This window comes from Alosa pseudoharengus, unplaced genomic scaffold (genome assembly GCF_046254945.1).
Source record: "Alosa pseudoharengus isolate Yale_2024_CS ecotype anadromous, Long Island Sound unplaced genomic scaffold, YU_APseudo_1.1 YU_APseudo_1.1_scf_7, whole genome shotgun sequence".
NCBI classification, from domain to species: domain Eukaryota; kingdom Metazoa; phylum Chordata; class Actinopteri; order Clupeiformes; family Clupeidae; genus Alosa; species Alosa pseudoharengus.
In genome coordinates, this window is record NW_027468859.1 from 39,816,014 (window position 1) to 39,838,695 (window position 22,682).

Consider the following 22,682-nt stretch of genomic DNA (forward strand, 5'->3'; position numbering starts at 1 on the left):
GTAGAAAATTGTGTGTGGTGTTTTGCAAAATGTGTTTTAGTCAATTGACAACTGAGTCAAACACTGAGAATTAGTGTATGGTTTTGCAGATTTGGTGTGGGGTTATGATGTTTGGAAGACATGTTTAGAAAATTGTGTGACAAGTAAAGATTTAGTGTGTAAGCATTTGAAAAAAACTGTAACTGGAAACTCAGTCATGATGATGATCAATCAGGAAACAATTCTTTCATAAGCAAAGCGGATGGCCATAGAGCAGAAAATCCAAGGAACAGCAGAGTCAGGCATCATCAAAGGAGCAGTCCATGGGCCACACCCACAATCAAGAAGAAAGACTTCTTGTGGTACTTCTGCATCAATTACGGGTGTCTCCACCAGCTTGTCTGGGAAAGGCTATCTTCTCCATCGACTAGGTCCTTTGGCCCCATTTGAGTGCCTGATGGAGAGCTGCAGTTGGAGATGACAGACATTCCTCAAAGCCACGGTGTAGTCTGCATCAATGACATCCTGATATGCAACTAACCTCCAGAATGCCCTGGTGAATCTACAGAGTTTCTTCCAAGCTATCCATCGAGCCTGCCTATAGCATCCAAAGAAGTGCACCTGTTTTTGCAAAGAGATCATGTTCCCTGGACCATATCTTTGGTACAGAAGGCATGTTCACTGACCCAGCAGAACCACAGTGAGATAGGTCTTTTCCCCATGATAGGGGGGCTATAGGGCTTCCTGCAGCTAGTGTTGTACTACAGATACTTTAGCCAAGACTTTTCCACTCTGCCCATGGTCCTAGGCGTGCTGGCTGGCTGTGTAGGAGTCCACAAGTACAGGCCACAGCCCTGATATTCGGAAGGAAGCTGCACACTCCTGTGGACTTAGTATTCTAAACACCACAGGAGCTCTCACAGAGACAGCCAAGTTGCCAATACTGCCTACTTTGTTTTGCAGACATGGATTTGTCTTGCTGTGGGCTGTGTATCATCATCAAGCAATGTGCTCTGCGTGTGTATGAGTGACGTGTGTGTTACCAAGGGCAGTGTGAGTGTGAGAGTTACTGTGTTTTTGCAAACTGATGTGAGTGTAATTCTCTGTTCATGGTCGGTGGAGTTAATGGTTATGATTTAACTTTCAGTGTTTCATGTCTGTCTGTTAATGTTTCCATATCCATATTAGACCATCCTACCATGCACATCAGGTTCCTATGTGAAGAAAAGGCAACACATTATATGTATATTCATAAAAACCTTTATTTAACAATTAATTATGTTTCAAATAAAAAAATATGTTTGAAATAAAATAAGACCAAACTGTTTTGTCATTGCTGACGTATATTCTACTTCCTGTTTTCGTTTTTCATGTGACATCTTTCTAGCTGGCTAACGAAACGAAACTAGGGGAAACTTCTGCCACGTCAGAAAGTGGTAGGACAGAAACCCTATTACACAATTTAGCGTTTCTCATTACTGTATAAGTATTTTGCTTGATCTACTACCACATTGTTCTGGGTGTTTTTAAAGCTGCAGCCTCTTCGGACAGAAAAATAAAACAGTGATACAAAGACAAACACCGGAGGATCATCAGCAGCACACCACCTCAGTAGTAGCAGCTGTTGTTATAGCTTCGTTTGGTCTAACGTTAGCTAAACAGTAGTTGGGATCAACAGGATGGAAAGTAAATATAATCTGAAGAGCCCAGGTACGTTGTAACATCCTAGAATTCTACAATTTAAAGGGTGTGTTTGCTCGTGGCTAGAGCATCTAACGTTAACTCGTAACTGGCTTTATAAGGGGCTGTTATTTCTAACGTAGTTCGCTCGCTAGCTAGCTAGTCTAAGCTGTTGATGCTAGCTAATGTGTAGCGAAATGTCCGAGTCTTTGATGGTCATTGTACCGTTTGCTTGTCCAGACACATTGTTAGAGGACTACTGTTACGACCTGACTGGATAAGACTGTGGTAGAAAAATTGTCAGTCTTGTATTGCTGTGTGTTCGGCTGTACATTCTCAATTAAACTCATGTAGGGCGGATTAGCTTAGCTAGTTGGTTGGCTAGCTGGTAAAGTTTTAATTGCCTCAGAAGGTTAGAATTGCAAGTCGTATGACTCTTAATGTTACTTTCTGAATGAAAAGAAGTACATGTTATCAGCTGTAACAATTTGTGCCTCAACTAGCGTTATATGGTACATCAGTAGCCTTTATCTAATGTGTGTGCATGATGCTAAGTTGTTTTTGTTTGGGAAGCCTGTAAAGAGGAAACTGGTTTTGTTCCAAACCTCAGGGCAGGCCATAGGTGACACATTTGATTTTGGATGTTTGGTACAACCAACAAACAAATATAATTTATTGTTCAACTAACTTACCAGTTTTCCTCCTTTGTTTTAGTGCATTGCTCAGATCAGAGCTGACATTCTCATTTATTCCACCTCCACATAGTCACTAGACTTGTGCAGCTCATGAAAGTAATTTACTTTTTTTTCTTAACAAATAACAAATTACAAATTTATGCTTTGGCATGTCCATGAACATGATTATGTGCAACTGTCAACTGTCGGTTGCTTGCCATATGGGTCAAAGCCAAAGGCCTTATTCAGACTGCAGCCCAAATCTGATTTTTCCCCAAATCCTATCAAAATCTAGCCTGACGAGCCAGACCTGATCTTACTGACTGAACGATTACATAACAACATTTGTCTTTATTTGTGGTGCTAGACTTAAATGTTTTTGCTGTGATGAAGGCCATGCGGCCAAGAAGTTGGCATGTTTGTTTTTGACTTGCCTAAAAATAATCTGGTGAATGAATCCAGATTCATGAATCTAGTTTCACTTGGGTGTGTCCTACCTCATTACCTTTGGACATTTAGTTTGGAATAATATTCCTGCGTTTCGGACTAAACAGTTTTAAGAACACAATTAACAACTACCTAACTTTTGACAGCTGACCAATTATAAGCTGAGTAATGGCATGTTTGTAACCAGCAGAAACTTATTACGGTCAACTTTGGGCACGATGACTTATATGACTCGAGAGTTGTACTGTATCACTAGGCTAAGCAACTAGGCTGTGCCTAAAACTTTTGCACAGTAATGTATACCACATATCTCAGAGTCAATGAAATGGATTGCATTTGCATCAGTTATTTTTAAACATGTCAGTCAAACCAAAAACAGATATTGTTGGTTGTCAGATGAAAAGTGTCACTTTTAGTCACAATTCCTGCCCTTAGGGAGATCATATTTTGTATAACTGTTGATCCAGACAAAGAGATCGTACCCAAGAGGGGAGAACAGCACCAGCTCTGAGTTTGTGAATGCTGTGGCTCATGTCGTCTAGGGCAGTCTGTGATTGTTACATAATCCCGTCTCACAACTCAGAGGATGAACTCTCTGCTGTCTCCGGCATACGATGAAGTGCATTGCATAAGATGATTATGTTTGCTTGATTGTAATCCTTTCCCCCAAGGCCACTGACCAAGGCCTCACTCACCCAGAGTGGGCACCCATCAGGGAGCCAATGCTTTTCCTGTCACTCTTCCTCATTTCTCATATGTTGTGGAACATTTTGATGCTGTAGTCAAATCTCGCATGTCTCCTTGATCTTCCTGCCTTTTTACATAATCTCTATTGCTTATCAAGAAAAGCTCAAACTTTTGAGTTGCAAGAAAACTGTGGCCTGGTACTTGACATTATTTTGTGTTGAATAAACATAACCTTTGTCAAATTTCCTCCCTGGCTGTCATCCATAACAGCAACAACAACACACTGACTGATGAAGGCCTAGGTGTTTTCACTGTCATCCATAACAGACCTCCTAGACATCACTGAATTGTTCCTGGAGTAGAATATAGAACCACCTTTTTAAACGTATTTATTATACTTATGTACTAGGCTGGTTGTGAGCGGTTGATGTTGGATGGTTATACTGGATCAGTAACGAATAAAGGGTGCAGCACAGAGAGACTCAAAAAGTCCTTTATCCCTCATGCCATCAGTCTGTCCAACTCCACTTGTGGGGGGAGAGGGAAAGGTGGGGGGAGGACTGAGGAGCAAAGGCCTGAACATGCTAACACTGCAAAGACTGGTCTGATGTTGATGATTTGCACAGTAGTATTTATTGATTGACCTTGTGGTGGCCCTAGCAGTTATATTTATACATAAACAACACTATCCTACACTTAATATTTATTCAATAACTAGCCTATATCTTTTTATATATTCTGTATATTCTATTCTATATATTTCTTTTAATATATTTTTCTTTTGGTGTGTTTATCTATCTATCTATCTATCTATCTATCTATCTATCTATCTATCTATCTATCTATACCCTAGAACCAACCACATGCTTGAATGTGAAACAAACTTGTTTGTGTCTCTCTTTCTTTTTTTCCCTCTTGCCCCTATGTCATAGCCAGCGATTTCAGAGGCTTGCTTTTCTTTCAGGAGGAGCTAGCGTTTAATCCCCAAACCAGACATGAGGGATCTGGAGTAGTGCTTATTTTTACAAAGGCTAGAACTAGTGGTTTGAAGTGAGTGAGTTGTTTGAAGACAAATGTTTGCTTCGGTCCACCTCTATTGTTTATGTAACAAGCCAGTTAAAAATAGTAGTTATGCCACCAAGTTTATAGTATCTTATTTTCATAACATTAACATTTAATACATATTTAATACATATTTGTTATGCGGTCTTTGATGTCTGTGTGCAAAAAGGTATACTTTTTTGAAAAAATATTTAAAGTAGTCTTATCTTCTATTTGCACACTGACCACTGAAACCTTTCTTATTCAAGTGCGATGGTGAAAACACCTGTTATTTAATATTACGTAAGGACCAAATCAGTGATTATGGAGCATAAGCTTCGAGGGGTTCCATGCAGGGAAGGTCACACTGCATTATGTTCATGGAGTGCTCTGGCATTGCTGCATGTCCCTGAGCATCACTGTTAAACCACAGAGGCTTCATCATGGCAACACAGACCAGGCATCTTGACCCATGGCATCCCAGAACAAGCAATAGCTTGCTGTAGATTTCTTATATGTTGTATTTCCCTACTGATTTTGAACTGATTTTGACACAAAAGTAAAACAATCGAGTAAAGAGAACCTGGACAGTGTGTTTGTAAACCCCAGTGAAGAGCTTACAAATGTAAGATATTCTCTTTATTTATTTAACATTCCTATTCATGTAGAAACCCCTGTTGGGGTTTATGCAGGTGGTTTTTAGATCTCTATTCACAGAATCTGGAGCTTTGTGGCAGGCTGTCATTCTCACAAAGACCCAGAGATCAAAGCGTCAACCTGACACCTTCTGCTCATTAAACTTCACACAGTGGGTGACTGACAGTCCATGTAGCTTGTGACGAATGTTCCGTATCTGTGTCTTTCAAATTCATCCCCAATGTCTTGCATATGAAATATTGGTGTTTTCAACACAGAGCGCAACACAGGTCCTCATGGAGGAATCCCTGTTACAGGATCAGAACAGACATGGTTGACATGCTCTGTGGTGAGACTGCAAGGCTAAAAGCATTTTATCAATTTTCTGGTGTGTCCCACTTTTATCTTTTATTTTTAGCCAGGGAAACTCAAACATTGCACTCCTGTAATCACACTCCAGGGCCTTTAATGTTTGTTTTCCACCCTACCTCTAGTGTGTGTGAGAGAGAGAGAGAGAGACAGACAAACACACAGACAGTGTTTGCTCGCCTGCTGGGAAGCGATGGCCCAGTTTGGACAGTGCTTGCCCCCTGCAGAGCTCCAAGTCCAGTTATTCCATACTTCGCTTGTCCCTCCTAGGTGCTAGACTGTAACGTTACATTCTGGACATAGCAAACCGCAGGGCTTTCTCTGTCTTCCATCGCCATCTTCCACAGCCCTCTCTGTCTGGCTCTGTCTGTCACACCCACCCACCACTGGGTGTCTTCCTATTGCTCTGAGCGCTTTCCGCCACTGGATGCCTATGGAAGGGGAGCCTGTCTGACTTCCTGAAGACTCAGGCTTTCTCTGTTGGGCATTAGTGTCTTTGCACATGTCTCTCCTGCCATTCTCACTCTGCTCAAGTAGAACAGCGTAGAATATGCTCACCCTCAGACTGGTGTGTGCCTAGAGCTGTACCACTACACCCCCTGTCATAAATGTTAGCCTAAAGGTAGCATACAGTTCATGGTGAATCGTAAAAGAAATTGCCATAAGAAATGATTATTGATTGACTCGTGATTTGGTTTCCACTTACAAAATCATTGCACACTTAAGATGAAAGGTATTGACAAATCTGACTTACCTTAAATAGCCTACAATATAGCAAGAAATCTGACATTTTGTATTAGCTGGATTCGTCAACATTAATCTGTCTAATCGGTTTTGTTTTTGTTTTGGTGTTTTGCTTCTTTTTTTTTACTGAAGACTGAGCCATCCCTACACACACCTGTTACTCAGTTTCTCATCTCCTGAAACCTGTTATATAATCTGAAACAAACACAGCTGCTGAAGTATTAACGGCTTCCGATGGGTGTAGTTTGGAGTGTTGAGTAGGAGGAGATACTGCCACGTAGACTTAGTAACTGTTGAAATAGACTGCACTGTAATATTCTCCAAAGTCAGTAGTGAGAAACTGTATGATAATGAGCCTGAGCAGTTATGCAAATGGAATGCAAAGTCTGGGTTTTATTTCAGGAAAGGACTGCATGCATAGTCTGACAGCTGCGTTGCACACTAGCACTCTCTGCCAACACTGCTGCTAAATAATCTCGCATTTAGCTGATCTCACAACTTTTTGAAATATGTAATTTTACTATGATGATTACATAAACAAACATACGGTTTACCTTTTAGTAAGCACCAGCCATGGAAAGGGGTTTTACTCAACTAAAAGTATAAAGCAGTTTGATGTTAATCTGGCACAGTTTCCTGTTAATCTGTTTCCTTTTAATGAGTTTAACATATTCAAAAGATGAGAGATAATTATGAAGTTTGTTTCACGAAAAAGGCTCAGAAAAGGATACCCTACCATTTCATTTCCTCCATCCCATAATACAGATAGGTTGTAAGGCTGTTCTGAGGCTTTGGTGACACAACATCAGCTCCTTTGAGCTCTCCCATTTTCAGAAGAGAAAAGCTAGTAAAGGGAAATTAATGCAGTTTGCTTTCTGTTGCTTCTCCATTCGTTTATGGAATAGCTGTATGAAACTTGTAGCCATGGTGACATTACAGTGGCATAGCACAGACTGACATGAGAGCATGGCAGTAACAGTCATCACTTAGTGGTGATTGTCTTATTGAAAAATGATCTACCATTGTAGTTGGGAAGTGACTTAACATGTATCACCTACAAGCACCAGACTCTATATTCTGTAGTCAGATTGTAATTAGGTTACTCCGTGCCACAAAATGAACACCGCTACATTAGACTCTAGTCCTCTCACTGTCATCTCCCCCTCCAGCTATCAAATGAGTTGGGCTGGGCCTTGGTATGAGGAGCTACCCCAGACTAATTAACAGTTAATCACATTTATCTGCTCCACATCCAGCCCCATGCTGAGCTAGCAGGCAAAACCGTGATTTCAGCTGGCTTTCTTTCAGCGCATGATGGGTGTGGAGAGAGTTTGGGATGCAGATGCTTGCCCTCCAACTGATCCTGCTCTCCCACATCATTGAGTTCAGTTCATCACAGGGCTCGTCTTTGCTCTCCAGTTTGTGATTTTACACTGTTGACATCTCCCTCTCTCTTGCACTCTACAATCCTGATCTTCAGTACAAAGTCCGGCCGCAGGCACAGGCTGATGGAACACGTGCCCTGAGAAGTGTGTGTGTGTGTGTGTGTGTGTCGTTTGAGGGTTTTCTTTTCTTCACTCTCCTTCTCTCAATCTTACTATAACAGGAGTAAGTAGACTCCCTCTCTTTTGCACTGTATCAATTTGTACAATTGGATTCCAAAGCAATTTTCTTTACAGAAATGGGTTTGTCATGCTCACACTTTCCCCAATTATTTTCCAATTTCAACCGAGTGGGACAGCTCGACGACAAACTTTCAGCTCAGTGGCTCCTGCGTTTCCCAGAAGAGCGCTGTGTGGATTTTGTTCCCTCTACACAGGAGCTCTTCTCTCTGCTGTCTGAAACCCATGGCAGTCGTCTGACATTTAGACTAGATTTTGTGTTTTCGCTGCTCCCTTTTAACACCACAGAGGCGGCCAAGGTTGAGGCTGGGTTGGTGTTGGCAGCAGGCGTGTCACCAAGCTTGCATCATACCCACGGGGGTGAACAGAATGTGGGATAAGTATGGTGAGGGAGGGAGTGGGTGGGTATGGATCCCCCCGGGCCGTGTGAAGAGATTCTGCATCTGCTCAGATTAAAGATGTTTGTGTTAGTGTACAAGGGTTAAGATAAACAGATGTTCTCTGCTGACGCCCGTCACGTGCCATTCTTAAGACTGCCAGAGGAAGTAATTGACCTTAGCATCGTCCAAGTGAAAGCTGAGGTGGGGGTTGTGGTGAGGGGGAATGGGAAGTGGAGCACCTAAGCCACTGCTACGAGCTGTTTGTCACGAGGATGACATGATTGCTTTGCTTCTGTCTAAATTACGGCCCGTGCTATGATGATGGTAGTAGCAGTCATAATGTTAAGTTGGGTCATTACAGAATCAGTGATTCAGAACTCTTGCATTGTAAATAAATATGACAACCATGTAGATGTTAAGGCAAAGGAGTAAGGGTGTATGTGTTGACTGTGGCACATGGTGTTTTGCTCTCTGCTTCATGCTTTGTCTGTCTGCATTAATATTGACTCACCAGCTGCTGTGCTCTTTCAGGCTTATAAGTCTCGCATCAGTGGTCAGGCTGATAACTCAGTGTGGGTCATGCAGGGGTGGGATAAGGAGGAGGCAGGGATGCCAGTGTGACTGACCGGTGTGACTGACATGGACTTTGGAGCAATTTGAGGCACCTTTCCTCTTGATCAGCCTCTAACAGTCTTCCCTTCTGTGTCTAACAGCTGTGAAGCGACTGATGAAGGAAGCAGCAGAGCTCCGAGACCCAACAGAGCATTATCACGCTCAACCACTAGAGGTGAGGCAGCGCATTAAAGCCAACATAAACAAACATAAGCATCAACATAAACAAACGCCAGGTCTCCCATCACCTCTCCACAAAGACGGAAATCTACTGTAGCATGTAGGAACGCTTGAGCCCGGGTATGCACGGATATGTCTGATCTTGACTGCTGTATTTCTAGGATAACCTTTTTGAGTGGCACTTCTCTGTGCGAGGCCCACCAGACTCAGACTTTGATGGTGGGGTCTACCACGGCAGGATTGTTCTTCCCCCGGAGTACCCTATGAAGCCCCCAAGCATCATACTGCTAACGGTAAGATCCTGAGAAGGAACTTTGCCATTAAGATGCCATTCCCTTAGCTCCAGCTAATCTTCCCATCACTGACAAGGAACAGTAACAGCGACACAAAGACATGAGTTAATATGACACGAAAGACATTGATCAAAGGCTAACAGCAGGATACTTTGACATCAGTCTTTCTCATATGTCTTCTTGGTGCTACATAGATTTTAAAGTACAGGGTGACAAAAGCATATAACTTTTAATGGTTCATCAATCAATGTTTCTGAATTATACACATTCCTTTGTGAATCCAATCATTTTAAAATGTAAGTGTTCTTCAAGGATATGTAAGGTTTACTGTTTTGATGTCACAAGGGTGTAGTGATTAAAGTGAGTGTCACCCCTTTCCCATCAACCCCAGCTTTTTTTACAGTCCTGTCTTTGAAGACATGGCTTGTCATTATGGCTTCCTCCTCCTTTGTTCTGCTCAGTTTGATCTTTGGAGGTGGTGCTGTCATGAGAACAGATATTCTGTGGTGGCACACTCCGTCTCCGTCTCTGTCTGCTGTGTTGGAACTTTTTGGAAGAAACATTGAAACTCTGTTCTTTTTCCAGCCGAACGGCAGGTTTGAGGTGGGGAAGAAGATCTGTCTCAGCATCTCCGGCCACCACCCAGAGACCTGGCAGCCCTCCTGGAGCAGTAGGTCCCATTTGTCTTCCCAGTGAAGACCTGTCGCCAGCAGCCTCACACACAGTCAGCGTTCATCCCACAGCTCCCATCCACAGCCTTGAAGACATTTATAGTCCCAGCGTGTACTGTACATGCATAGTCATCCACATTTATCAAACACTTCATATCTTCCATGTGCTTTCATTCTTTCGGCTGCACATGCACACAAACACACACCACCTCTTTTCTTCCCTTACTTCAGCTTTCATGCTATACTTAGTATCTTGACTCCTAGCCTGGGGGGATGGAAATGCACTGGAAGGATTAGAGCCCCCATTTGAATTTAAATGAAGAGAGTATGCAAATGTTATTTGCCCCAGCATTTATATTTGCCTGATTGTTCTATCAGTGTTTTCCCCCAATTTAAAGGCTTAAAGCTGGAAGGGAATGAAAGCCGGACTGCACAGCAGAACTAACTCAATAAGTGAAGTGTCACTCCAAATCCGGCTTGGCCACGCCTGTCTAATTCACTCCCCGAAGCTCTCGGCCGCGGCTGTCTGAGAGCCATATTTTACACATTCACTTACTGCTTTTAGTCAGCTGTGACTTTGGCTTTATGACTCCTTTTTTGACAGAGAATCCTCCACTGTTGGTACCAGTAAAACATAAAGAGTATCTATCAAACGTTCTACATACTGAATTTGTAGTCATTATAGCTGTGGGCCGTTGTTGCAGCATTTTTTCACAGTCAATTTAGTCAGTCTTAATGATCTAATTTAACTTACCTAACTTAAACATTTGCATTCATAGACATACATTACATTGACAGACTACAGTATACAGTGGTATTTATTGAAATCTATGCAATCCTGAAGAAAAAAATGAGGTTTCAAATTATATTTCATTCCAGGATGATATGTGGCGAAATATGTGATGCCACCTGTAAAAAGCAAGTGCTGTTTTTATTAGACAGGTTTGCGCAGTCTGTTGGCTGCCACCTATTGAAGTGTTATGGGCCAGGTGTGAGTGTTTGTGACGGAGGAGTGACGTAGTGTTGTGGGTCAGGTGTGAGTGTTTGTGACGGAGGAGTGACGTAGTGTTGTGGGCCAGGTGTGAGTGTTTGTGACGGAGGAGTGACGTAGTGTTGTGGGCCAGGTGTGAGTGTTTGTGACGGAGGAGTGACGTAGTGTTGTGGGCCAGGTGTGAGTGTTTGTGACGGAGGAGTGACGTAGTGTTGTGGGCCAGGTGTGAGTGTTTGTGACGGAGGAGTGACGTAGTGACGGGGATGTCAGGGCTGCTGGTGGTGTAAAGACAGGATTACAGTGGAGGGAAAACAGAAATGGCACAGTCATCATCTTGCATGTTATTTAACCACCATTCTCCCCTGCAGCTGCAGGAGATGAACCTCTGCTGTTGTTTATGTATTCATCCATCTTGTGTCATAATTGTGTTGCTCTTTCTTCTCTCCCTTTCAGTACGGACTGCGTTAATAGCTATAATCGGATTTATGCCCACCAAAGGAGAGGGAGCAATAGGATCTCTTGATTATACCCCAGAGGAGAGGAGAGCCCTCGCCAAAAAGTATGATTTTCTGGCTTTAATGTTCTCACACTGATCCCCCTCCCCTACACACACACGCGCATACACCCAAAGCGGCTTGCACATCCACATGAGTTTAGGTCAGTCTATCTGAGGTGCAGAAAGACTAAGCTGAGCTCTTATATACAGATGAATTCACTACTTGTTATGTCCTCCCAGTAGTTATTTATTTTACGCCATGTCATGTGTGTATAATTTCCAAGGGTTTTTAGTTCTATTCTCATGTCTGTAGAAAAAATATCAGACAAACAAGACTAGCTGTCAGTGTAGATAGTGTTTTAAACTAGCCAGTTAATAAAATGTTTTCTACAATTCGAAAAGTTGCTCTCAAGTTCAATTACTGTATGGGCCTAGTGCTTGTAGTAGTTATATTCAAACAAGGTGAGTCTTCCGCTTGTTTGCATATTGAGGTTTAACAAAGGTTGATGAAATATCTCACAATTCTTAAGCTGTGGTAAGACTAAGGGATCTATTCCTCAGATATTCTTCACACCTGAATCATTTCACAGCCCACACCCTCCTGCAGATCCTCTGTGAACTTTCATTACTAACTGAAAATGAAGTCCCTGACCACTGCATGTCACCACATGTTTTCTTTGTATTTGAGATGAGATGGACGCCTTAATTAGATGAAAGCCTGTACAGAGGCATGATGACTTGCCCATTAACACATACGGATGTGGGCTCTTTAACAACTGCCACTCTCATTAACACTTGAAGATTGGAAGTGACAGAAGGAACGCAGCCCTATCTATAAATAAAGGCACACTTCTCTGCCTTATAAAAGGGCCTTCTCTCCAGCACAATGGCTGTGCTTGAGACAGCACTTCGCTTCTAGTCTCATCTCCTTGCCTTTGTGCTCCTGGTAATTGTGAGCGCTGTCACTCACTGTGCGCCTCTCAGCCAGAGCGCAGCACGACACCCGATCCATATTTTCACTCTGGCGTTCGTCTCTGTCACTTCAGAAACAAACTGGGGCTGAAATGTGGGGCGGGCGGCCACACACTGCAAGCCTTTTGAAATGCTCAAGGGTGGACGAGTGTTAAATCCACAGGAATGACATCTCTGAAAAGAGAAGATATAATCTGAAAAAGTGGACAGTTGGTGTGAAAGGCATAAAAACACTGCACTGTAAACATTTTCTTTAATGTTTGCTACAATGGATTCCCGTATTTGTTATTCTTACCGAACTCACAACACATTGATTTATGATTTATTTATGTTTTTACTTTATGGGACAGGGCCTACAGTGGGATGCACAGAAAAACAAAGCCTCAAAATAAATAGCAAAATAAATAGCTTAGACACCAGTATTTGGTAAGATACTCTTGTTGCAGATAGAATAAGATTTGTAACAGGTTGCTGATTTGTATAACTGACATTTTCAATTCCATGGTGCTCAAAGTCTGTGTCTCTGCTCAATTACTGCTGTGACTCCAAACTTTAAAGATAGACTACACCACAGGTCCAACCAAATCAGATCAACTCTTTCATGGCCATACACGACCACGTTTTTACTCCAGCACACAGCGGAGGAGGGTTTTAGGGTTTGCGTCATATGAGCTCTTGGCCAAACATCTGTGAGCTTATGAATGCATCAGTGTACCTTGCATCACAACAAGCGCCGTGCCAACAGAGCTCAGCAGCACAGTGTTCCACCAAAAGCACTGTAATGCACACAGAGCCAGTCTAATACAGATCAATACAGATGTCACCCATATTCATAGCCAGATTTGATTAAAGGCAGATACCTTCATGGTAGTTTTACATGTACTGTGTGTAGATTTATAGAAGATTTTCTTTCCTTCCAATTATGTTTAGTCATTCTTTTGAGGAAAGATTATATGATCTTTTTAATATTTAATTGAGTATAAGCAATAATATATTTAGTTGACAATGTTCATTTTGCTTTCTGTAGCATTGACCAAACAGGCCAACAGGTACCATAAGGCTGTGGGTAAATTAATATTGCTTCATTTTCTTTTGCTGTCATCTGAAACACAGCAGATAATACTATTGTAATCGACTGTCACTAATCACTGCCATGGGGATGAATGAGCCAAAATTGCCATGCCACAGATTTTGCATGGTCATTTTATAAATCTGACTTATTTCTGGTGAGGGAGTCTATATGGAAAAGCCACTGAAAATGGACCTGGAGAAATAGAGACAGGTTGAATTTCGGGGTTCAAACGGTCAGTTTTGTAGACAGCTGAACACTTGTGGTGCAACATGTGGGGCAGCCATGGCCTACTGGTTAGCACTTCGGACCTGTAACCGGAGGGTTGCCGGTTCTAACCCCGACCAGTAGGCCATGGCTGAAGTGCCCCTCACTGCTCCCCGAGCGCCGCTGTTGATGCAGGCAGCTCACTGCGCCGGGATTAGTGTGTGCTTCACCTCACTGTGTGTACACTGTGTGCTGTGTGTGTTTCACTAATTCAAGGATTGGGATAAATGCAGAGACCAAATTTCCCTCACGGGATCAAAAGAGTATTTATACTTATACTACTTACTTATACATCAGCCAAATAAATAAAGAAGTAAACTTCAGACTGTCATCTGGAGGATTTATCAGGATGGTCTGGACAGGTCTTTTGTGTTACTATCAGGTGTTTCTGTGTTAGAATGAGGTGTTTCTGATGCCATTTTTGTTATTTGTGTCTTGCCCCTGGCAGGTCTCAGGACTTCTGCTGTGAGGTGTGCGGTTGCTCCATGCAGTCTGCTCTCCTGGCTCTGTCCCCCAACAGCACCCCCCGCCTAGAGGACCATGAAGCCAAAGAACTTGCACAGCAGATCAACTTTAAGGTACTCCCTAAACCACAGCTCTAGACTACTAACTGCTGACATTGGCTGCACTGGTGCGCTTACTTTTTCATTTAGGTAATCCAGCACGTCATTTAGGGGCAGTGGTATACTTCAGTGGAATACTCTTGTTTTTCTGGTTTAAATTTGGGAACATTGTTGCTTCAATAATAAAATACTGGCTCTACTCTTTGCAATAAATGCAATACATTATGTTTGGCAATTTATTATATCTGAGCCACCGAAACTGGATAAGTCATTACAAGGGATGTAACGATTACTGGTATAATGGTAAACCGCGATAAAAATCTTGACCGTTTTCATTTCAAATATCATAATTATCGCAGTTGATTACCACGGTGTGGAAACCATGTGTTTAATCCTTCCCAGCTTCATCCGAGCCTGCTTTTGACATACAGTAGGCCTGGTACAATGGAAAAAAACTGGTACCCTACTGATTCTGTTGTCTAATTGATGGATTTAACTGCGATACGGATTAGGTTACACTTGATTTTAAAAGGCAGAACATTTTCACCGCAAAACATATACTGTCTCATGTAGCCACTCTACATCTTTTTATACCGTGATAATACCGAAAACCGTGATAATTTTGGTCACTATAAGCGTGAGGTTAAATTTTTTTATACCGTTATTTTTTATACATCCCTAGTCATTACTGAAGGCATATATTTTGGCCTTTTTGTATGTGATGGGGCTCTCGAACAGATGCAGTCAGATCAAACGCGGCTATCGCCACCGAAGATGTTACTTCAGGATTAGGCATTTTACTGGAGACTAGGACTTTAAACTAAATAACAATATTTCATGGTATTTTAGGCACTAACAACATTACAATATGGAAATAATTCACCACTGTTTTCTAGGCCATGTCAAACAAGTCATGTCAGATTACAATTTTGAAAGTTGTACAAACACAAAAAAAGTAAAACTTAATCCTGACCATCGCAATGAACTCCACATTCTGTCATGTTTGTTCTCACTATATATGCAAGCTTCCCACCTTACAGTGCATACAGAGGGGGAAATAAGTATTGAACGCGTCAACATTTTCTCAGTAAGTATACTTCCAGTGAAGCTATTTTCATTAACTTTTCACCAGACATTGATATTAACTGAAAAAATCCAAACATTAAAGTCCATTAGTAGAGTTATAAAGTGGAATGAAATGAAAAAAAAAATGAAAAGTGGAATGAAAAAACATTTTGAATGTGCCTACTGATATTTCTTAAATACTTTGTGGAAAAGCCCCTTGTGACAGCTTCAAGACATTTCCTGTATGACGAAACTAATCAGTTGCAATATTCAGGTGTGATTTTGGCCCATTCTTCCAAACAGATAGTCTTTAAATCTTAAAGATTCCAGGGGTCCCTCTTGTGAATCCTGATCTTTAGTCCCCTCCAGAACTGTTCAATTGGGTATAGGTCAGGGCCTTGATTTCCTTTCTCTGAAACCAATTAAGAGTTTCCTCCAAAGCTGTATGCTTTGAATCGTTGTCCTGCTGGAAGGTCTACCCACGTCTCATCCTCATCATCCTAGTGGATGGCAGGATTCTCCCTGAAAAAAAAAATACTCCATTCATCATTCCTTCAACTCTATGAAGTCTGCCAGTACAATGAGATGAAAAACCGCCCCCACACCATGATGCCTCCACCTCCAAACCTCACTGTTGGTATGCCATTTTTAGGGTGATGTGCAGTGCCATTTCTCCTCCAAACATGGTGTGTATTATGACATCCAAAAAGTTCAATTTTGCTCTCATCTGACCACATTACATTGTCTCAGTATTTCATAGGCTTGTCTAAATGTTGTGTAGCAAACTTCTTCAGTTTTTCTTCAGCATTGGAGTCGTGCTGGGTCAGTGTGCATACAGTAGGGGCCATGGAGGTGATTCTCTCTTACTGTAAGAACGCTGCCTCCAAGTCTTTCTAGAGCTTTCTCTGAGTGGTCCTTGGCTCTTGTGCTACTCTTCTGACTATCCTTCTGACTCCCTGGTCAAAAATCTTGCGAGGAGGTCCTGTGCATGTCCGGTTGATGATGCAGTCATGTTCCTTCCACTTGCAAATAATGGCCCCCAATGCTGCTTACTGGAAGATTCTGAAGTTTTTAAATGCATCTGCTACCAGTTCCATTGATATGTTTTGCTACAATAAGGTTGCGAACGTCTTGGGAGAGCCCTTTGCTTTTACCCATCATGAAATGTTTCTTGTGTGACACCTTGGTAACGAAAAACCTTTCTATAGCCCATCAATATACTAACCCAGCTCATATTCATTTGCACAGATAGGAGGGATAATAGCTCTCTAATTACTTACATATTCCAGCCTTTCCTTGCCTTGGTGTACTGCCTTTTCTTAGTGTGTTCAATACTTTTTTCCACGTTATTACACATAACTCTACTTATGGACTTTAATGTTTGGATTTTTGTGTGGATTGCCTGAGTTTATACTAATGTCTGATGAAAATGTCATGCGTCTAGCCTCACTGGAAGTATATTTAATGAAAAAAATGTTATGTTTACATACAACGTGGGGAGTAAGTATGTTATCAACAATGTCATAGATTTAGCAATATGACAAATTCTCATCATCTGGAGGGATATCTACCAGCATATTGATATTGATGCGATATGGCACATCCCTACTGGGGACAGAGGAGAGAGATGGTGGGGTGGGGACAGGTATACCGGGCACAGCAGGCTTTATTTTTTTCCCCCACCCCTATTCAGCTAAGAAGAATATCAGGATCCGAGCCAATCGGAGGCCCAGTAAAGGCAGGTCTTTGCAGGATGCAGGAGAGGGAAAAAATGATGCCACACACTGTCATACTCACAGAGACTGACCTGCTAAATGCCAGGCACATTGGAACAACCAATGAAAATGTTTAGTCTTATTTGACAGATTTTAGGTCGCATGCGCGATCAAAATGGTTGCACTCTGGAGCAATGCCCAAAACGGCCAATCCCCGAGGCTCGGTCCTGCTCATGCTGCTGTAAGATGAGTGCAGTTGCTGAGTCAGCACACCCTGACCCTTCCTACCCTCACGTGCAAGCCATCCTACTTCTGCGATTAATCATAATCAGATTAAATATGTCTGCGTGTTTTTCTGATTTTTCCCCTTGCATGCACTCACTACAGAAAGAGATAAAAACTGAACAGTGTATCTGGGTAATCTGCAGCATGTCTCTTGACAAGAGCCATAGTACATTGTGGATGACAGCGGTGGGCTGTGTGTTCCTGCAGGCTGAAGCCAGCTTGTCCAGTAAAGCCGGGCTGAGCAGTGGAGCCGAGAGCCAAGCCGCCTCCAACAGCCAAGAGGGGGAGTCTTCCACAGAGAGCCCAGCCAATGTGGAGCCAGCACAAACCCCTGAGGTGAGCAGAACAGAAGACACACACACACACACACACGGCACATGCCATAGGGAGGAGCAAGTGCAAGAAAGTGCAGATGCATATCAGTTTGGGGCTATTTTGAGTATTACATGAGCTTACACTTCTACAGTATTTTGAAGGTGGCTGGCACAGTCAGGCGTGATGAAGCCGCTCTGTCTCTGCTGTTTTTAAAGGTGCCATTAAATTACAAGTTAATTGTTATAGGAGTTTAGTGGCGCTGTAGGGGTCTTTGTTCCTGAGGGGGTGGTATTATGGGGGGAAATATGGCACTGTGGTTATCTCCATAATTTGTCTCATCTCTCAAAGTGCTTTATGTAATAAACAGCCCCCTGATTCACCACCACCTCGGGTCTTTGCTCAGAACATATTGGATGATTCAAACACAGCCTTACCATGTCACAACATCTGACCTTTAAGGAACTTCAGCTGATGATTTTTTCCATCACTTGTCTAATGAGTCAGTCTTTCATTTGTAATACTGTACCCTTATTGTAATTGTTGGTAGTTTTACAGTGCTCAAAATTTCTCCAAATTGTACAAAGTGGGTTCTGCATTAAGATTCTGAACTGCAGGCTTAACAGTGTAATAAATTCAGCCAGCCAATATGTTAATGAGGCTGAGTTAACTTGTGTTCCTTTTGGCCACAGTGAGGGGTATAACACGATTAACAGACAAAACAATCAGATCAGTGCGGACTGCAGAGGCGAGTAGAAAGTTTGCTCCCTCTTGGCTAGAGCCATGTGGCACCATTCACACAGCATTCTCTCTAAAAAACCTAAGATAAGGACAAAGAGTGTGAACAGGGTGGGATCATCTTCTAGATGCTGACTGTATAGTGAAGGGCTGAAGAAAGGTCTCCCATCTGTCCCCAGCTGACAGTCCCCCAGCAGGCTCATGGCTTTCTCTAGTTCTTTACTGTGTTGTTATTTGCTACCTCCCATCCTCTCTGCCTTGCCTCTATGACGCTGCTGCCTCTAGCCTTTCTGCAATTAGTAAGCCAGCTCCCCGTAGACCCTGGGGTTTCCTTTAACTTGCTATGTTTAGTCATCATGTTTGTATCTGCTTGAAGAAACCATCTCTCACTGTTGCCAGTTTCCAGGGCGTACGAGTTTCAAAGTCGTGTTGAATAAGTTGAATACTACTGTTGATGCAGTGTGCTGTATCTGCCATCACCTGCCCAGAGGGTTTCCTGAAAGTTCTTAGATGCTCTCATAGAACTCCTAGTGAAAATTATTATGATAAAAACACAGCAATCATAAAAGCAATTCCTGATCCATACAAATGGATTATACTGTGCACTGCCTGGCCAAAAACAAGTTGCACACTAATATTTTGTTTGACTGCCTTTAGCTTGAATTACAATCTGCATTTGCCATGTTTGCACATTTGTTTGGACAACCATATGCAATATCACATTTCTGTCCAGAGCTGCATTATTAAGAACCGGAGAGTTGAACCAAGCACATTTCCAAAGACTTTCAATGGCATTACGGTCTAGACTCCGTTTTGGCCAACTCGTGTATAAAAATGATTCCTCATGCTCCCTGAGCCACTGTTACCAAAGTAGCCCAGTGAATCCTCGAATTGTCATCCTGTTATATGCCTGTGCCATCAGGGAAGAAAAAAGCATTGATGGGATAATCTGGTCATTCAAATAGTCAGTTGACAGCCTTTGACGGCCACATAATGTTGCTGGATTATGCACCTGCTGCTACTGAGAAGAACACTCAACCTGAAGCATGGCAGTTGGGTGCTGCATCATGGCCCGTGCCCGTGCATGCTCACAGCGTGTTGAGAATGCGTGAGATTTCACATGCAGCAACACAATTGTCACTCTCCACTCCTCTTGTTTGCCAAATTTGGCTCCCTGCAACTTCTTCCTCTTCCCAAAGATTACGTTCAAGCTGAAAGGTCGCTTTTTTTGACAAAGCCTCTAACGTGAAATGGATTAATATCCATAATGTTACAAAACAGCGATCAAGAGATTTCTGAGATTTCTCTCATATATCTGGTCATAAACACTTGCATATGTGAAATTCAGAACTAGAATCGTATTAATATCGACATTATCTTGCATAAGGCATTTTCTTCTCCATTGATGCCCATTATAAGGAAACAGATTATCGTGTTTTAATATGTCCAGTGACAGCACTTGATGAGTCACAACAAGTTGCGGGGTACACCAACATCCACAGAGCCACACATACTCCCTCTGATGATGAAATCAACGTCATTGGGACCCATAAGACGGCACGGACATGCAAAGTATAACTCTGGCTGAGTTCATGTCTTTCTGCTCTGTAATAGTATAGGCTATCCATATTGAGTAAACATTTCCAAAGCTTATCATTTGTTATCAACATAAGTATGAACAATGTTATTGTCATCCCACTTTTTAGATTATTTTATTGACCTGTCCTGATTCCACCCACATTTTCTATGTTACATTGCAAGTAACGTTATATGAATTGGGCAAAATTGTTATGGCCAGAGGACTGGGTTAGTGTAACCAAAATGGTCACGCTTGTTGGGTAAAATCTGGCATGTTCTGGCAGTAGAGTGCTGGGCACTCAAGGCTCATCAATGCAGCGATGGTAATGAAGGGTATCTTATCCTGTTTGCCCTGAACTGACAGAGGGGCAGCAGTGGCACTCATTGCAAAAATTGTAGTGATGTTTACAGGAGGAGTATGCCTCCGTTCGTAAAATCCAAGTTCAAAATACATTTTACATGGGCCCCCTCAGTTTGATTGGGCCTCATCCTATAGGTATGATGTTTTTGTTGATTAAAATACAGCATACTGTATGCCCAAGTACTAAATAGTAGAAACTCTTGTTAAATAGCTTTAAAAAGATATAACATGTAGAATATGTCAAATTGTAAAAATAATCAAAGTATGCGTATCCAAGATATAACATGTAGAATATGTCAAATTGTAAAAATAAGCAAAGTATGCCTATCCAAGATATAACATGTAGAATATGTCAAATTGTAAAAATAATCAAAGTATGCGTATCCAAGATATAACATGTAGAATATGTCAAATTGTAAAAATAATCAAAGTGTGCGTATCCAAGATATAACATGTAGAATATGTCAAATTGTAAAAATAATCAAAGTGTGCGTATCCAAGATATAACATGTAGAATATGTCAAATTGTAAAAATAATCAAAGTATGCGTATCCAAGATATAACATGTAGAATATGTCAAATTGTAAAAATAATCAAAGTATGCCTATCCAAGATATAACATGTAGAATATGTCAAATTGTAAAAATAATCAAAGTATGCCTATCCAAGATATAACATGTAGAATATGTCAAATTGTAAAAATAATCAAAGTATGCCTATCCAAGGCACTTTTTCATTTCACTCGTCCTCCATCCATAGACTTTTTTCTGTCTCGATATATAATTAGTTTGGTTGAATAAAACAAACTACCTGCTGAATATGAGACTGGCTGCTATTGGAGACCCAAAGAGTCTTTTGGGCTTTTACTGAACATATTGAACATACATGTATGTGACATAATTATGATTGTGCAAATGTGTGCATGCATGTACAGTATAATACTAATTGCCCCCTCCACCCCCTCCACAGACAGAGGCGTCTGGTCCAGCCATCAGTGAGGAGGCACCTCTCTCCACATCTGTTCCCCCTGTGGCCCCAAGCAACAACAGCTCCCGCTCCTTGAGTCCCCGCCAGCGGCGTGCTCAGCAGCAGGGCCAGCAGCAGCAGCAGCCCCGTCGGGCTCCGTTTCCAGCATTCCCAGCAGCGGCCCAGCCACCAGCGGATGGCAGCCAGGCTGGATCTGCTGTGCTAATCGTGCTGCTCACACTGGCTCTCACTGCACTCATCTTCCGCAGGATCTATCTGGCCAATGACTATAAGTTCGACTATGAGCTGTGACAACACACGTACATAAAAGTAAACAGAAACGCACAGATACATGGCCCATGTAACACTGCCCAAGTACCAGCCAGACAGACACTGTCCCTGCCACGTGAGAGAAAACTAAATGTCTTGTGCCATTGCCCGCTATGGGGTAGAGACTAAGGCAGGCCTGGGTGACTTCTTTGTGTAACCGCTTAAGGTTTTGTCCGTAGTGTTGGCATCTTTGCATTCCTGAAGTTTGGAGTCACAGCAGTAATTGAGCAGAGATCAAGTTTTTAAGAAGTTCAAGCACCACGTAGAAAATCAGTTATATCATCTTTTACCTCTACATCAGACCATGAAGCAAAACCGCAGCCTATTATACAAATCTTGATATATTTACAATATTATCTTACCAAATGATGAAGTCTATGCTATTGATGTATTGTAATGTAAAACTTTGGGCGTTTTTGTGTGTCACTGTTTAAATTGACATTTTAATCGAGAGCTGAATTGCTTATTACCAGATGTTAATTTGAATTTTAAATTAGCATGGTCTGCATTGTTTGTTGCTGTTTGGAACAGCATAGATCAATGTATGTATCTCTTAGTAAATTATTTACATTATAAAGTCAGTCCAAACCTCTGCTCTAGTAGGGAGGGTAATTGGGAAAGTACGTTCTAAAATACCAGTTACTACTGTACTGTAAAACCTCAAACTCTGCAAGATGGACCATTAGTACAAGTAAACTGTTCAAATGGTACTCATGAGTGACTATGTCAAAGGTCACTTATTTACAATGCAATTATGTGGTATTATTTTCCTGTTTTTAAGTTTATTTTGGTGTTTGACTACCACATCATGCTTTTGAGTGGCCAGTGACAAATAGCATGTGACTACTAGTTTCTTCACAACTTCAAGGAGAAAAGAGACTGAAAATAAATTGCCTGTCTGGGGCAGTGATAACATGATCATTTATGGATATTTTTTGTAATTGCTGATTCTATGACCC

The 22,682-nt window shown here is 41.9% G+C and overlaps 1 protein-coding gene across 1 annotated transcript; it reads left to right on the forward strand.

Annotated features, from left to right (window-relative positions):
• The first annotated feature begins 1,376 nt into the window (after positions 1-1,376).
• Positions 1,377-22,641, forward strand: ube2j1 (ubiquitin-conjugating enzyme E2, J1). Its single transcript, XM_076271832.1, has 8 exons — positions 1,377-1,689; positions 8,973-9,046; positions 9,213-9,344; positions 9,930-10,014; positions 11,460-11,565; positions 14,259-14,388; positions 17,646-17,774; positions 21,397-22,641. Exons 1-8 carry the CDS (start codon positions 1,659-1,661, stop codon positions 21,703-21,705), a joined length of 996 nt encoding a protein of 331 aa, XP_076127947.1. The 5' UTR covers positions 1,377-1,658; the 3' UTR covers positions 21,706-22,641.
• The last annotated feature ends 41 nt before the right edge of the window (positions 22,642-22,682 follow it).